The sequence below is a fragment of the Ziziphus jujuba genome, chromosome 4 (genome assembly GCF_031755915.1).
Source record: "Ziziphus jujuba cultivar Dongzao chromosome 4, ASM3175591v1".
Classification (NCBI taxonomy): Eukaryota; Viridiplantae; Streptophyta; class Magnoliopsida; order Rosales; family Rhamnaceae; genus Ziziphus; species Ziziphus jujuba.
Window position 1 is genome coordinate 31148372 of NC_083382.1, and position 17297 is coordinate 31165668.

The following is a 17297-nucleotide window of genomic DNA, read 5'->3' on the forward strand; positions in this document are numbered from 1 at the left end:
TATTAGTAGACTAGCAATGACAATACTTTGACCTAAATACGGTAGCATCAAACTTATTCACTTGTCGGTATAGCATAATAGTTTATGTGACAATAATTTGAAACTTACTTTTCAATGTCTAACATTCTTGTTAAGTATCTAGATGCATATACATCCACATCCTATGCTGTTTTATTGTCTATTTTTTTCGTTAAACCAAATTGAAATGGTAATGGTTACATTAGAAAACCCATTAACAATCTATGAAAACACATTACTTTGTACGTTCATAAAATAATTTAAAATCTTCTGTTTTTGTGAAGTAGAAGGCTATTCTGGTGTAGTTTCAGGAGTATAGGACTTTGTCCTCGTTGATATTTGAAGTGCCTCTTCTAATTTTTCAACAATTTGCTCCATAGATGGTCGTTGTTGGTTAAGCGCTGTGCATGACAGAGCCAGGTGAAGGGTGAGACCGAAAGCTTCGACTGAATACTTCCCTTCTAGCTTAGGATCAGCAAATTCAGTAATGTTTCCACCTTTGATGAGAACTTTTGCCTAGAAAACGAGTGAATGAAAGTGATAAGGAGAGGAACAACAAAGAGTCAAATCTCAGAGTGATGAGAGTCATGAGACCAAATGGTTTCTCACCATTTTACTTAGTGGCATGGGTTTCTTCTGACTCAGATTGATGACCTTCTTCCCTGAGATGATTTGCAGAAGTACTATGCCGAAGCTGTAGACATCTCCTGATGATTTTACACGGTTGTTGTTTTGGTAGTCAGGGTCAACATAACCAAAAGTTCCTCTTACTTCTGAACTGACATAGGTTTCACCCTGTTCAATAACCTTAGACAATCCGAAGTCTGATAGTTTAGCTTCAAAATTTTCACCTAGGAGAATATTTGTTGGCTGCAAGAGGGACAGTGAGTTTTCAGATGCTAGAGATCATTGAAGCTCTATAAATTCGATCATTGTTTCAATGTAGATATCGATATATATCGTTCTTTATGACCATTGTATATCCTTAATTCATTACTAGAGCATTGTGGAAGGGGTGGTATAAGATGAATCTTTTGACATCCCTTCAAACACATTCAACCTTTAAATCATGATTAAACATGAAATTAGTATTAAATTGAAGGGAGTTATCAAAACCATAAATTTATTGACATAGTAAAACTGCTTATACTCATATATGTATGAGAAACATGAGAAACCATAATGTTTAGACAGACCTTAAAATCGCGGTGGACAATGCATCCTTCTGGATATGTGTGGAGGAACCATAGACTTCGAGCACTATCAATTGCGATCTCAAGCCTTTTAGTCCAGGATAGGACCTTGTCTTTTCCTGTTATGTACCAGTACCATACTCATCAGACAGATATGAATATGAAGGTATATAGTTTCAGAAAAGGAAAATTTTCCAAGTGTATAGATAAAACAATACCAAAAAGCCACTCAGAGAGGCTTCCATATGGACAAAGTTCATAGATAAGGAAACACTCGTCGTCCTTAACACAGCAGCCGAGAAGAGCAACAAGGTTTGGATGTCTGATGTGCGATAAGCTTGTAACTTCTCTGACAAATGTTTCCACATTTCCATCATTAATGATGTGTTTAATTGCTACAGCTTGATTATTTGACAGTATGCCTTTGTATACCTTTCCTGATATTATGCACAGTACTTGTATCAGATTTCAGAGAATTGTCTTATGCATTGTGTGCTTGTGCATTAGAGACACAGCTACTACTTTTGTCCCAAATGGGAAATTCAGAATCAAACTGAAGCTGAAGCTAAAATATATAAAAATAAACAAAAGTAAAGACAATTTAATTCATGCTTTTCCTGAGAAACAGATTGACTGAGCCATATGTTTTTAAAGTTCTCACCTGCAGTTCCTTCACCAATGAAATTAGATTCACAGAGATTGTTTGTTGCATGATACACTTCCTTGATGGGAACTACAGGGCAAGCATTGTCCTTTATAAAAACATCCTTAAACACTGTCACAGAAAATACAAAATCATTACCTGCGTGAACCATATTCTGTAATGCCTGACAAATTTTGATTTCCGATTTAGCTGTCAAACATTATTGTCCTGCAAAATACCTTTATTTTCTGGCGAGGCAGCTGTCGGTAGGGGAGTTGATTTAATATATCTTTTCGATAAGATGCATGCAGCGATCAACACCATTGATAGAACCCCTACCAGGCCTCCAATTAGAATCCATGTATCTAATTCCATATAAAAAACTTAATTGTTAGTGGAGGGGGGAAAAAAGTGTATTCCATGTAATATCTGCAATTCAGATTTATATAAAACTCCATTGATGGATAAAGAATCACCTTTGCTAATAGTGTTAAACTTCCTTACTGCTGCTGTATGATTCCCTGTCAGGGATAAAGAAGAACAAAAGATCAGTTAAAGTCAAGATTAGGTCCAAAAACATAAAATTGGTTCACAAAACTCTGGGAATTTGGATTCAACTAAAATGAACCTATCTTTAAAAGTTATATTTGGCTACATACTTGAAGAGTCAATATTTTCCCCGAGGCATTTATAGAGGGAACGGATATATGCTTTATACTCAATCTTGCTACTTGTGAATGTCACCAACACTGCAAACCTACATAGATCTTTCTCAATAGATTCTGCATTGGAAGATGTGGAATGTATGGCTCTTATGCCTTCCCAACTCTTCACACAGGAACCGCAAAATTGCTCCTGTTTTCCCTCAGAACTAACAAGTTCACAGCTCTTACTAAAACTTTTCAACTTATCTCCCAAGAAATGGTTTACATCAGCAACAGAGAAGTCAGAACAGCCACCAGCACCACTCGTTAGCTTCTCAATCCCACAACCAAACAAAGGGCTCATTGAATCTAAACAATCTCTCTGCTGGGTGTAATTCAAGTATACAAGTCCTGTTTGATTTGCTCGCTGCCCTAACGCATAGAGGTACTCTCCAAATGCTACTCCACAGCAGCTTCCTTGTAAAAACCCACCCCAGTTTCCCCCTTCACATTGTGAACCTACTATGGATGATGAGTAGTTCAAATCAAGGCTGCAGCCATTGGCAGAGGGCTGTGAAACTGCAAAATCCATGGAGCCGGTGATAATGAGGAGGAAGAAGACAAAGGTGAGTTTCTTTACAGCCTGCATCATATACGCATATATGCCAGTTTTGACAAATATGCCAAATAAACCGTGATAGAAGACTAAAAATCAAGTTGCATATAGAGAAAGTAGAAAACTTGATAAAAAATACTAGCTGCTTAGGAGGTCAATGACTAGCTTCTTCTTGACCCTTTAAACTTCTGCAGCTCTGCTAGTAGCATATTGAATCTGCCACAGCAAGCAATAAACATGAAGGGGTTTGTTACGGTAGCCATTAGAGTGAGAGAGAGATTGTGAGGGTGTGGTTATGTCCAAAAAATTGAGTTTGTGTTATAGAGTGGAAAGTGAATGAAAAGCAAAATAAGTAGAAGAAAGAATATGTTTTCTGTTGTTGATTTTGGATTCTTAGAATTCCCAACAAAAACTTCCAAAATCCGGCATTCTTTTTTTTTTTTGTTGGTTTAGCATTGATTAAAAATGGAGAGGCTTGGAGGCATCGTCCAAATTTCCAGGTAAATAAAAATTCAATTAAAATATAAGGAAAAGGAAAAAATAAAAGTTATAATTCTTTAATCAAAAATAAATTGTGGTTGCCGGCCCATGCAAAAAGCTTTAAGCCAAAAGACAAAAACGACAATGTTCATTCTTTGCTACATCCTGTGTTTTTGGCTCTTTCACTTACACTACAAAAATGTTGTCAATTAAACGACAAACTGTATGACGGCCATTTCTTGCTACTTACTGAGTTGTCAACAACTTTAACCGACTACGACATTCGATTTTATTTTTTTCTCTTCTTCATTTGTTGCAATTTACACCTACACCGTGAGAGGTTCGCGTTTCGACTAGGGAAGGAGAAGAAAAGAGGTGGAAGAGATTTTGGGTTATATTTGTTTTTGTTTTAATTCACTTTGTCAGTATCAAAGTTTTGATCTTGATGAGTTTTGGTTGCAGGGATTTTTATTTTTTTTTAAAAAAAATGGAGAAGGATCAAAAGGTAGCGTCCGAAGACCCAAAGTTTCCATTTATTTGAAGACGACGATGAGTTTGAAGAATTTGAGATTAACCAAGGTATTATTTTTTGAGGGTCAAATTGTTTTGTGAATTCTAATAGGCCCTGCTGTAGAAAAAAGCTTGCTTTACTCCATTATATTCAGCTATCCTATAGTTTGCTTCTCCAATTTAATTTCATAAAAAATTTTTGTTTATAACAAATATAAAAAAAAAAAAAAAAAAAAAAGAACCTTTGTGTTATAGCACATATGGTAAAGCCTTTTTACTTGTCAAAAAACAAAAAGAAAATCAAAGACTGAGGATTAGCATTAAGGTTAGTAAGAAATTGAATGTGATTCTATAGATATTGTGGTAGGAATGGGTGTGCATTGTCAATTGGTAGTTTGAGTTTTGAAGCTTCAATTAGAAGATAACTAATTGATGCAGACTTTTCCGCAAATATACAGGTCATTTCAAATAATAAAATAATGAGAGAGTATGGTTCCCACGAAGATTGGTTTTAATATTAACTAATTATCAAAATTTTGACTAATTGTTTTTATCTAGGCACTCAATTAGAGTGAAAGAATTGAAATTAAAAGTAAAGCAAGAAATTAAACAATGAATTAAGTCACAAACACAAAATTCAACAATCTAAAATGGAATTACAATAAACTAAAAGCCTAGGGTTTTGATGTATCCTCTACCATTCCTATATTTAACTTGTTAGGTTGACAAAATACTAAACTTCATCCAATTTCTAGCCTAGAGAAATTCCAATTTAATCTAATCCCTTTTTCCAAAGTGAAATTAAAATCTATGAATCCTCAATGAAAATTAGAAATTCCTTCCTAAAATTCCTAAGTCCTCATACCTTAAACCCGTTCTTTTATGGCTACCCAAATCCTAGTTAAATTTTCCAATATTAATTAGGACCTAGGTTGTGTTAATCTAGTGATCAATTCACCAATTTTAACCTTCTCAAGTATAAAATAGTGAATCTACCCAATATCCAAGCAAATTCCTAAATGCAAGAGTAAATTGAACAATAAATACAAGATTAACATAGGAAAATTGGATAAAAAGCAAAATAAAATTCAATCCATTAATTAAATATCATCCAAGTAGAGGTTCCATCAAAATCCTAAATAGAAATTTAGCTACACATGTTTTTTGTAAATACCATAACAAAATTCAAAGAAAAACCCATAAAAGAAGACATAATATTCAATAATCAACAATACACCCAAATAAAAGATGGAAGAGAAGAAAAAACTAATTTGGTTGAAGAATCTTGATGCTTCAATGTCTTGAAAGGCTTCAATCCTCTTCACTGTAAGCTTTCTCTCTCTAGCTCTTCTTCTTCTCTCTCTAAAATCTTCCTTGGTAAATGTGCTTCCCTTTTTCACCTCCTCCCAAAATGGTGGCTCCTCCTTTTATTAAACCCTAGCCAAGATTGAAGATCCACCCTTGTTTTTTTTATCAAAAATCCTTCCCCTTTTGACATCTCATCATCCAATTTTTATCCTCCAAAAAAATGCTAAAAATGTAAAAAAAAAAATATGGCGCATAGCTTAAGGGTACACACCATTTTGGCATGGCTCCACGCCAGTCTCTCTGTGAAGAAAGGTTGCTGGTTGGCTTGAACCTTAGTGTGACCATGGCGTGGAGGCTAGTTTGGCGTGGAAAGGGCTGGTTTTGGCTTGGAAGGAGGCCTTCTAGCGGGGAGCTTGGCATGGAGGAAGGAGTGGAGCATGGGTTCACTCCATTTTGGCATGGACCATAGGGTGGAGCAGGGTACACGCTATTTTGGCATGGAGCCTTTCCATCTTTTGCCAAAATTGCTCCAAACTTGTCATGTTCTAAATAATATGCCATTATCTCCAATCTAGAGCTTTCCTTCAAGATTCTCAACAAAAAGCATTAGAAATAAAATAAAGCTTGAGTTTTTAAGCCATTAATAAAGCATTATGGGCTAAATAAGTGGTAAAAATCTCACTTATCACTAATCACCAGAATGAGCGGTAGTTTGATGAGGATGCTGGGATTTATGCTGTATCCGTAACACATTATAAAGACTTGAGATACTTTTACTGAGATTAGTTTATAGAGAAGTATTTATGTTGTGATTAGACTAGAGGAAAGCTGTGGCCTTGGGTCTATGTGGATCATTAGAAGAGTAGTAGACTTTATCACTGTATAAAGATGAATCCTAACTATTACTTGAGGAGTGGAATTCTAATAGTTTAGCTTTTAAACATGGAGGAGCATTGCAAGAGAGTAACTAAGAATGGTTGTCATGGGGAACAGAAATAGCCATGAAGGGGTTAAGGTATGCTTTTTTGCTTGTAGTTGTTGTTAGGATTTGAGAACAGTAATATATTATTTGTTACCTCTTGCAAATATGGGTTTAAGAATCAGAGTTGCACATTTTGAATTGATATTGGGGTGTAATATCTTCCTGCTTTTTGGTGTATCTGTAAATAGTTAGTGAGACTTGGTGACATAGTTGTGCTCATAAGTTCACTGTTAAGAACATGGATGGGAAACCGGAATACCTCTTCTTTTAATCAGATTATCTATTCTTTGTGAGTTATTCATTTGAGGCAGGATAAGGAACAAGGTGCCAGATAGTTTACATTTACCTTCACCTTCTAATGAAATTAAGTGCCATATTCTGTGCTTTAAATACTCTGTCCTTCGAAGAAAGATACCTCTCTGTCATTGTTTCTTTTTTTTCCTTTTTTTCTTTTTTTTTTTTTGGGGTAATATATTATTGTTCATTGTTATCAGTACTGCTTGTATCCAACTGCCCCTGTTACAAATGTTATTAAACTTGCGAATATCAATTTGGATATGAGGGGGAAAATTAAATAAATAACTTTTTTTTCTAATTGCAATTTGGTTGGTCCAATTGTGCTAACAGTGTGGGGTGAGAAACAAGAGGGAAAAGAAACAATGCAGCAATGGAAAGATGATTGGGATGATGATGATGTCAACGATGACTTCTCTCTGCAACTGAGAAGAGAATTGAAGAACAAGACAAAGAATAGCTAGAAGTTCACGTCTATTTATCCTCCCCTCCCTTTCTACTTGATAACCATCTTGACACTCATATCCAACATGATCACAGCGATAGTAATATCAACATGATCACAGCGTTTGTAATATCAACATGATCACAGCGATTGTAATTTGGATGGTTTCTAACTGCTCCTCATGACAATGACATTGAATCATAGGCACTTGACAGCAAATTTAGGATGGTTTTAACTTTCTAAGTTCTTTAAGTTTCGAATTGCTTTTGTGGACACTTTGAAAGTTAGAATGAAATCAATTAATATAAAATAAAACTTATAATCGTTGGTTTTGAGGAGATGAAAGGCCATGACCATGTACCTTCTAGATTAGTACCATCTAGTAACATTTTATGTTAATACCACCGCAGTTCAAACATCGTCACACAGAATCTGGACCATCTACTCTTTGTCTCTATCCTATTTCCAACACTAACAAGATTTAATAATATTCCCATTGACAATGAATGAAAATTGTGTTAGCCAGCCATATATTTCTCTGAAGAAAATTCTCCCAACATCGCAAATGTTTTTTAAGCACTTGATCATTCATTTGCCATTTTTTTCTCAGAGATGAAATAGGAAGTTATGCAAACTTACTGACACACCCACCTTAAGTTGGCTGATTTGTATTATGAAGGAAGCTTCTATGGCCTAATTATTGGCATAACAGTTTCATATATGATTTGGACATATTTTTTTATTTATTTTAAGGTTGTTTTATATGACTTCCAAGGGCATGAATAAAAAATTCAAAGATTTTTTTTTTTTTTTGATGAAATCAAGAATTCAAAGATTTAAAAGCTACTGGCCTAACGATATGACCAACTTTTCCCATTGATGGCTAGGTTGCCGTTCTTTTATATATAAGATTCCAATGGCTACAGACTACTGTGCCTTTAGTGTGAATATCTAACTGATTAATTTCAAAGCAGCAATAGGTACTGCTAATTAAGCGACTTTTAAAAAAATATGATTTTTTTTCATTTGATGCGGCATGTTATTGCTCATGATTTATGAATTTTGGTCCGTATTACAAGAAGAATATTAGAGGAAAAATATTATAGAATATTATCAATAAACTAGCATATTAATAAACTGGACGGTCAAGGCATAAACATTATCTATCTAATATTTCATGCGCATTGTTGATGCAAAACAGACATATATTAAAAGAAAAGACAGCGACCGTTTTTGTCATTGTTTGCAATTGCAAATCTTATCAATAAGGCTATCCAACGCACGCCATGATGACCCACCATCCTCCATAGCCTTCCTTGCCATTTCTGCAACCTCCTTCACCTTCTTCCTCACTTCCTTCCCCAGTTCCCCCTCCATTAACTCCTTCACCATCTTCTTTAGACCTTCCCACTTGACGAACCCTCTCACCGATCCATCACATGTCTCCACCCTCAATCCCACCTTGATCTCCTCCACCACCATTCTTGCATTCAATGGTTGCTCTGCCATCATGGGCCACGCAAGAATCGGAACCCCAGCACATATGCTCTCCAACACCGAATTCCATCCGCAGTGGCTTAGAAATCCCTGTACGCTCTCATGCATCAGTATCTTCCTCTGTTCAACCCAATCTCTCACCACTATTCCTCTACCTTTCACTCTCTCTTCGAACCCATCTGATAGCTCTGACTCTCTTTTCCTTATCACCCATAAGAAATTCACCTTTGATTCTTCTAATCCCATTGCTATTTCTCCGATTTGTTCCGTTGAAATCTCAGCCTGTGATCCGAACGCCACGTACAAAACAGAGCGACCCTGTTCTCGTTTTTGGTCTAGCCACTGAAACCACGCGGGCTTGTTACTTGGGCTTTGTTGAAATCTCGGTACTGGGTCGGCCAAGCAAAGAGGCCCAACGCACCAGGCCTTGGTCTCACTCTCACGCTGACCGTCCAGCTGGTTGCTAAAGTCAACAAACACAGGCTCAAGCTCGTAGAAGCTGTTGAAAATCGTGCCAAAGCTACTCATCGTTGCTATTGCACAGTTCATGTGGAACTCGGAAACGACAGGGTCCGGCTCAGGGTCTGTAAACGGAGGGTCGAAGTCATTTCTGGTGATTTGAATCCATGGAAAGCGAGTCACGGTGATCAACTCGGTGTCCGACTTGGGTCCATGGAGAAGGCGATCCTGATGCGCAGCTATGCACACGGAATTAGCATAAGCGCACATACCGTAGGAGACTAACCTTGGGATACCGAACTTAGAAGCAGACTCGAGTGTCCACCAGAGGAAGCCATCGGAGACCATGAAACTAACATGTGGAAGAAGAGACTGTAAAGCTCGTTCGAAGTCCGGTTGCATGCGTTTGGTGGATGTGACGAAGGAATAGAAGAGCGACATGGAAGGGATTTTGTCAGTGCTTTCGATGCCGGGGGGGATGTCGGGGATGTTTTCTGGGAAAGGAAGGTCAACTATGGAGGCGGAAGTGTCGGCGAGAGTGTCAACGATGAAAGGTCGGTTGGCCCGAGTGGTGAAGATGGTGACCGAGAGGTGTCGTTTGAGCAAGAGGCGGGCCAGGTGGAGGAGTGTGATGGTGTGGCTTTTGGACATGAACGGGACCAAAACGACATGGCGTTTATGTTCTGGTGGTGGTGTTGGATCCAAGGTATTTGATAGCATATTTGTAGGTATTGCGCAGTAACGGGAGGTGGTTATAGAACACTACTCTATTGCTTATTTATATAGAGTCAAAAACTGTATTATGTTATGTAAAAAATTAAATAAAATTCAATATGATTTTGCAGTTTTACGTGGCCTATGGTGATGGGGCAATGGAAAACAGCTTTTTGTGGAGTTTTTAGGCACAACTGGGAAAGAAACAGGTTATTAATAGTAGAAAATTATTAAATTATTGATATCAGAATTCAAAACATAGCGTGTAATTTTTTTTTGTCCATTGAGAGCCTCAAGCTTTAGGAAAAATTATCATCTCAAGTCGTGTAGTAAGTGGGAAGACCTTGATTTGGACTTTGATGCTGAATGTTTAAATTATTAAATAGTTGATTTGGACTTTGATGCTGAATGTATAAATTATCAAATAGTACCAGCTATTTAATATTTGATTTCATGAGATGCACGATCTCCCCATGTATATGAATTGTCGCCCTTGATGCCAGCCATTAAAACGACCACACAGCGACCTAAAAACTTAATAAAGTTCTTGAACTACTTTTTAGTGCATTTGAGTTCTTCAACTATTTTTCACTTTATTTTTTTTTAACAATTTTGAAACATACCATACAAACATTGTAATAAAAAAGCAACAAAATTACCAAATCAGATGGTTTATTATGTTCCGCATCCATCCACCCTAATCTTGACAACATGCCACTGCAATCCATTCCATTCCAGCATATACAAACCAGCTGATGTGAACGCCAGACACGATCACGCATGCAAAATCTTTCACCAAGAAAATGATCCACGCAGAATCTGGAAGATCTATTTTTATTTTTATTTTTTATTTTTATCTCAGGACCTTTTAGATAAGGGTATTTGTCCTATCTCCAACATGGACAAGATTTAATACGATTCCCATTGACAATGAAATGAAAATTTAGCCACCCATTTGTTTCTCAGAACAGAAATCTCGAAACTTTTCATTGCAGATGCTTTTTATGCACTTATCCATTCACTTGCCTTTTTCTCACAGAGATGTGTAAGGAGACGGTGATTATGCAAATTTGCAGACACACCGACCTTAAGTTTGCTGGTTTGTATTACGAAGGAAGCTTCTATGGCATAACTCTGTCGGGGATAACATTTTCATATATTATTTGGGCTTCTTTTTTTCTTTTCTTTTTTTAAGGGTTGCGTTACATGATTTTCAAGGGCATGCATAAATATTCCAAGATTGTAAAAGCTACTGGCCTAATAATGACAAAAGATTGACCAACTTTTTCTATGAAGGCCTAGGACACCGCTCATTTATATACAAGATTCCAATGGCTACCTACTATACTACCGTGTGAGAATATCTTACTGGTTAATTATAAAGTAGCAGTGACTACTGGTAACTACGAGTTTGAAAAAGAGCGTCATGTTCAATTTAAAACTTTTAACATACAAATAAAAAATGTCATGTTTTTTGTTGGTTAATGCGATTCATTTAATACTCAAATTTTAAATAGAAAAAGTAAATTCGTTATTTAAATCGGAAATGGATGCCACTTGAATCTCTAACCATGTACTTTTGACAACGACAACAATTAAAAAAAAAAAAGGTTTTTCCATAAAGAGTCAATTTGTAAAACTTTATATTAGTGATAGCAAAACCATGTCATATATCTTTCATGTTAATACTTTTGAGGACCATAAATTTGCACGTTCAAAAGAAGTCTTTTTTCATTTATTCAAGTATTTTAACCTCTAGGATTGTGCTTGATGCAGAAAAGTGCAATTTATGTACAAGAAATACGTCGGTTCCATTCATTTGCCAGGATTGGATTCAGCCGTGGTTTCATTTGATGCAGCGTATTATTACCCAAGAGAGAAAATGTCGTGGATTATTATTTTTGTTGTTTAAATATGATCTCTCTAGCTGATATTATTTACCATTAAGATTTTGTCATAAATATCTAACAACTGAGACCCCTATTCCACACACATAAATTGGAGAACGTATGTAACATATATATCTATGGTTAAAGCAGCAAGCCAATTCTTTTAGTGATATGATATTTATTTAGACTTTTCACCTTTTAGAAAACTCGGATATGAATTACTGGACGAGTCATAAATATGATATTTTCGATTCATTCATGTGCATCGATGAAAAAATATATCAGCAGCGGTAACATATATATTAAAGACAGAGGACCCTTTTTCATTGTTTGCAATTGCAAATCTTATCAATCAGAGTATCCAACGCACGACATGATGATCCTTCATCCTCCATAGCCTTCCTTGCCATTTCTGCAACCTCCTCCACTTTCTTCCTCACTTCCTTTCCCTTTTCCCCTTCCATTAACTCCCTCACCATCTTCTTCAGACCTTCCCACTTGACGAATCCTCTCACCGATCCATCACATGTCTCCACCCTCAACCCAACCTTGATCTCCTCCACCACCATTCTTGCATTTAATGGCTGCTCTGCCATCATGGGCCACGCAAGAATCGGAACCCCAGCACATATGCTCTCCAAAACTGAATTCCATCCGCAGTGGCTCAGAAACCCCTGTACGCTCTCATGCATCAGTATCTCCCTTTGCTCTACCCAATCTCTCACCACTATACCCCTGCCTTTCACTCTCTCTTCGAATCCATCTGATAGCTCTGACTCTTTTTTCCTTATCACCCATAAGAAATCAACCTTTGATTCTTCTAATCCCTTTGCTATTTCTTTAAGTTGCTCAGGTGAAATCTCAGCTTGTGACCCGAATGCTACGTACAAAACAGAGCTCCCCTGTTCTAGCTTCTGGTCTAGCCACCAAACCCATGCGGGTCTATTACTTGGGTTTGGTTGAATTCTGGGTACTGGGTCGGCCAAGCAAAGAGGCCCAACACACCAGGTCTTGGTCTCACTCTCACGCTGACCACCCAGCTGGCTCATAAAATCAACAAACACAGGCTCAAGCTCGTAGAAGCTGTTGAAAATCGTGCCAAAGCTACTCATCGTTGATATTGCACAGTTCATGTGGAACTCGGAAACGACAGGGTCCGGCTCAGGGTCTGTTAACGCAGGGATGAAGTCATTTCTGGTGATTTGAATCCACGGGAAGCGAGTCACGGTGATCAACTCGGTGTCCGACTTGGGTCCATGGAGAAGGCGATCCTGGAGCACAGCTATGCACACGGAATTAGCATAAGCGCACATACCGTAGGAGACTAACCTTGGGATACCGAACTTAGACGCAGACTCACGTGTCCACCAGAGGAACCCATCGGAGACCACGAAACTGACATGTGGCAGAAGAGACTGCAGAGCTCGTTCGAAGTCGGGTTGCATGCGTTTGGTGGATGTGACGAAGGAATAGAAGAGCGACATGGAAGGGATCTTGTCCGTGCTTTCAATGCCGGCGGGGATGTCGGGGATGTTTTCTGGGAACGGAAGGTCGACTATGGAGGCGGAAGTGTCGGCGAGAGAGTCAGCGATGAAAGGTCGGTTGGCCGGGGTGGTGAAGATGGTGACAGAGAGGTGGCGTTTGAGGAGGAGACGAGATAGGTGGAGGAGTGGGATTGTGTGGCCTTTGGACATGAACGGGAACAAAACGACATGGCGTTTATGTTTTCGTGGTGTTGAGTCCAAACCATTTGAGACCATATTTTTATCTTCTATAATATCTCTGTGTAGGAATGTAGGCACAGGCAGTGGGAGGTGGTTATGCTACTGCTTGTTTATATAGAGGAAACTATTCTATGCGTTGTGTAAAAATCTAAATTTTGTGGTTCTCACGCAAAACATAAACGGTAAATAAATAAAAGTCAAATGTGATGTTGCAGTTTTATCTGGCCCATCGTGGTGGGCGGCAACAGTAGAAAACAGCTCTTCAGGGGCATAATAAGTCGTAATTTTTCTGTCCATCCATGTCTCAAGCCTTTGGGAAAAATTACCAACTGTTATGTCGTGTAGCAAGTGCGAAGAGACTTTCATTTCAACTTTGATGTTGAATCGTATAATTTATTAATAATAACCTATTTCATATTTGATTTCATGAGATACAAGATTTTAAATAAATAGGTGACAAAACTCGTTTCCTGTTAATGTATATGTTATTTTGGAAGGCAGCTACCAAATAATTGACGAGTCAATTACTTCCAGCGCCTCACTCTCTTCTTTATGTTTATATATAAAGGTCATTATTAGTCATTATCCTTCAGAATGGGTATCGAATTTGAAATTTCAAAAGCTGAAAGCGCAACATTTGACAAACCAAAGCCCCCCACATTGTCAATTTAGTTCAATCGTGCAACTTTTCCAATTAAAGTATAAATATATTTTTTTTCATGAGCCAAATACTTTTGTCAGTTTTAACATAACAAGCTAGAACAGTATACATGACAACTAGTAGATAAATATACACAATGTGTAATTGATAGGTAGGCAATATTAATGCAGCTAATTGGCCAATGAAAGATAATTAGATGGGCCAGATATTAATTACCCGTAAAACCTACTCCTTAAGAGACTCATAAATGCGTAGAAGATTCGGACACAGAAATTAAAAGATATCATCATAAATTTTTAAAAAACAAAAAACAAGAAACAAACAAATTCTCTTTATTAGGATAGACTTGTTGGTCTCCATCGCAATCCTAGAGCCACTAGAAAGTACTTTTTATCTCCTGCGTACCCTACCATAGAAGTAATTTCCTTAACCATTCATATTTAAACATGCAACTAATTTGATATAGTTCTTACAAGAAGAAACCCGAATTATTACCAAAAAAGAAGAAGCCAGAATTTATGATTATAATTTTTGTCGACTAATCCAGTCATTTCATATGGAATCGTGGTCCTAAAATGACAAACCACGAAAAAACATAAAATTAAAACACGCATAGCCACTCTTTTCGATACCTCTGTATCTGGAACCTGTATTTGGCATCTATATCTCTAAGCCTTTCTCACATCTCCTCGCTGGCATATCTCATCAATGAGAGAGTCCAACGTGTGCTTCGATGATCCGCTCTCTTCCACAGCCTTCTTCGCCATCTCTGCAACCTCTTTCACTTTCTTCCTCACTTCCTTTCCCTTTTGCCCTTCCATTAACTCCATCACCATCTTCTTCAGACTTTCCCATTTCACCAACCCTTTCGGTGATCCATCGCAAGTCTCTACCCTCAACCCCACCTTGATCTCCTCCACCACCATTCTCGCATTCATAGGTTGCTCTGCCATCATGGGCCAAGCAAGAATTGGAACCCCAGCACATATGCTCTCCATCACTGAATTCCATCCACAGTGACTCAGAAAACCATGCACGCTCTTGTGATACAATATTTCCCTCTGGTTTACCCACTCTGTCACCACCATTCCCCTGTCTTTCACTCTCTCTAAAAACCCATCTGAACTATCAATTAGCTCCCGCTCTTTTTTCCTTACGACCCACAAGAAATTCACCTTCGATTCTTCCAACCCAAGGGCTATTTCTTCGAGTTGTTGACGTGAAATCTCAGCTTGAGAACCAAATGCAACATATAAAACAGAGCTCCCCTGTTCTAGCTTTTTGTCCAGCCACTGAATCCATGCTGGCTGATCAGTTGGTCGAATGTTTGATGATAAAATTGGCTCCGCGAGGCAAAGGGGACCCACGCAATAGGCCTTGGGCGAACATTTTTTGTTCCAATAATCAACGAAAACTGGCTCAAGTTCATAAAAGCTGTTGACAACCAAGCCGAAGCTATTTAGCGTTGATATTATCATATTCATATGGAACTCAAAAGCTACATCCTTCACTTCAGGGTCACTAGACATAGATTCGAAGTCATTTTTGGTAATTTTGATCCACGGGAAATCAGGCACAGTTAGCAACTCGTTATTCGATTCGGGTCCATGAATAAGCCGATTTTCATAAACAACTTTGCTAACAGCAGAGGCATAATTGGACATACCGTAGAATACCAACCTCGGAATGCTAAACTTGGAGGCAGACTCAAGCGTCCACCAGAGGAAGCCATCGGAGACTATGAAACTGACCGGAGGAAGAGACTCGAGCGCTCGTTCGAAGTCGGGTTGCATGCGTTTGGTAGCGGTGACGAATGAGAAGAACACAGACATGGATGGGAATTTGTCTGTGCTTTCGACTCCAGCAGGGACTTTAGGGATGTTGTCTGGGAAGGGAAGGTCGATAATGGAGGCTGTGGTGTCGGAAAGAGAGTTTACGATGAAGGGTCGGTTGGCCGGAGTGGTGAGGACGGTGACGGCGAAGCGGCGACTGAGGAGGAGGCGAGCTAAGTGTAGGAGTGGGATGGTGTGGCCTTTGGACATGAAGGGGAACAAAACGACATGGCGTTTTTGTGGTGTTGAATTCAAAGAATTTGAGCCCATTTTTTTGTACCTCCTTTTGGTGGTGTTGAATTCAATGGTGGAGCGGTGTGCCTCATATTGAAACCATTTATATAGAAAAGAGATGTAAGGCATGTATTTTATTTTACCAATATAATATATATATATATATAAATGTATGTGAAATTAATATTAAATGGTTGGCACGACAGAAAACATAAGGCCCCAGCAAAGAAAATCAATTTCGTCTTCGTCTACTGTTTGGAGGATACATAAAATTTTTATATTTTTTTAATATTTAAATTTAATTTTAAACAAATAATGAAATCTTTCATTTAGTGACTATCCCAATAATGGCTTCTCTTTCCCTCTCTTAACCCGTCCTTAATTGAACAGGTTTTTTCTGGTTATTGATCGTTTAATTAATTTGCTGAATTAAAAAATTCATTATTATTGCTTCTTGAAAAGGATGAGCAACAAATTATGAATGTATTCGAAAAATAGTAGTTTTGCTGTCTAATTAGCACCAAATTAACATATTGAATAAATTAGATTTGGACAGTCGAACCTAATAATTAGTTATCCACACATCACATTTTCTATTCAAAAAATATATATATTCAAACATGGAGGCAAGGAGCACGGTTTGCTAAATTAAATTAGAATGTGATCCTTCATTTTTGCTTTATTATTATTTTTTTTAATATTAGAAATGGGAGGATACAATTTTAATTTTTTTAAAAAAATTTTGATATACTATTCAATTAGCTAACTTTTGTCACCTATTTATTAAAATCGTGTGGCTCGAGAAATCATTTATTAAGTAGCTATTAATTCTAATAAATTATACTATTCAATATTAAAGTCTAAATTCACAGGCGTGCACATACACAAAAAAGATGAATGAAATCAAAGTGCAGTTAAATGAAAATCTCCTCTAAATAATTACAGAACATAATAGAGGATAATTTTTACTAAACGCTTGAGTACCGTCAGAAAAATTACATGCCATGTCTGAATTCTTAGATCAATATATTTCTACCATTAATACTACAAGGGCTGCTTTCAATTATCCATCAGTCTGACGTGGTACCGGCGGTGACACTGAAGATCTTCTCCATGCCATGGGCCACTACAATTGCAACATTAAATTGAGTTTT

At 37.5% G+C, this 17297-nt stretch overlaps 4 protein-coding genes and 1 pseudogene across 5 annotated transcripts; 1 reads left to right on the top strand and 4 right to left on the bottom strand.

The window, feature by feature from the left end:
• Positions 1 to 28: 28 nt before the first annotated feature.
• Positions 29 to 6913, bottom strand: LOC107415359 (probable serine/threonine-protein kinase PBL5). Of its 2 annotated transcripts, XM_060816162.1 has the most exons (10): positions 5684 to 6913; positions 5372 to 5541; positions 2514 to 3141; positions 2331 to 2375; positions 2094 to 2219; positions 1873 to 1986; positions 1430 to 1648; positions 1215 to 1330; positions 628 to 888; positions 29 to 534 (listed from the first exon to the last, which is right to left on the bottom strand). In XM_060816162.1, exons 3-10 carry the CDS (start codon positions 3088 to 3090, stop codon positions 310 to 312), a joined length of 1683 nt encoding a protein of 560 aa, XP_060672145.1. In that variant the 5' UTR covers positions 3091 to 3141; positions 5372 to 5541; positions 5684 to 6913; the 3' UTR covers positions 29 to 309. The 2 variants fall into 2 exon arrangements, with proteins under 2 accessions (XP_060672145.1, XP_060672144.1); XM_060816161.1 differs by having other exon boundaries at positions 5372 to 6913.
• Positions 3148 to 7850, top strand: LOC107415361 (protein DELETION OF SUV3 SUPPRESSOR 1(I)-like; annotated as a pseudogene).
• Positions 7851 to 8219: 369 nt separating this feature from the next.
• Positions 8220 to 10244, bottom strand: LOC107415378 (UDP-glycosyltransferase 90A1-like). The gene has a single exon (XM_016023684.4). It carries the CDS (start codon positions 9807 to 9809, stop codon positions 8370 to 8372), a length of 1440 nt encoding a protein of 479 aa, XP_015879170.3. The 5' UTR covers positions 9810 to 10244; the 3' UTR covers positions 8220 to 8369.
• A 1676-nt stretch (positions 10245 to 11920) lies between these two features.
• Positions 11921 to 13735, bottom strand: LOC107415362 (UDP-glycosyltransferase 90A1-like). Its single transcript, XM_025072813.3, has one exon. The coding sequence runs from the start codon at positions 13450 to 13452 to the stop codon at positions 12016 to 12018; it is 1437 nt and encodes a 478-aa protein (XP_024928581.3). The 5' UTR covers positions 13453 to 13735; the 3' UTR covers positions 11921 to 12015.
• A 655-nt stretch (positions 13736 to 14390) lies between these two features.
• LOC107415376 (UDP-glycosyltransferase 90A1) lies at positions 14391 to 16376 on the bottom strand. The gene has a single exon (XM_016023681.4). It carries the CDS (start codon positions 16270 to 16272, stop codon positions 14746 to 14748), a length of 1527 nt encoding a protein of 508 aa, XP_015879167.1. The 5' UTR covers positions 16273 to 16376; the 3' UTR covers positions 14391 to 14745.
• Between the last annotated feature and the right edge of the window lie 921 nt (positions 16377 to 17297).

Excerpts from the sequence above, each read along its gene's own strand:
- LOC107415359 (XM_060816162.1), bottom strand. The coding sequence starts at position 3,090 with ATGGATTTTGCAGTTTCACAGCCCTCTGCCAATGGCTGCAGCCTTGAT. Across the intron at positions 2,376-2,513 it reads GGAAAATATTGACTCTTCAA|GGAATCATACAGCAGCAGTA; the intron begins GTATGTAGCCAA and ends TATCCCTGACAG. Across the intron at positions 535-627 it reads CCATGCCACTAAGTAAAATG|GCAAAAGTTCTCATCAAAGG; the intron begins GTGAGAAACCAT and ends CTCGTTTTCTAG.
- LOC107415378 (XM_016023684.4), bottom strand. The coding sequence starts at position 9,809 with ATGCTATCAAATACCTTGGATCCAACACCACCACCAGAACATAAACGC.
- LOC107415362 (XM_025072813.3), bottom strand. The coding sequence starts at position 13,452 with ATGGTCTCAAATGGTTTGGACTCAACACCACGAAAACATAAACGCCAT.
- LOC107415376 (XM_016023681.4), bottom strand. The coding sequence starts at position 16,272 with ATGCCTTACATCTCTTTTCTATATAAATGGTTTCAATATGAGGCACAC.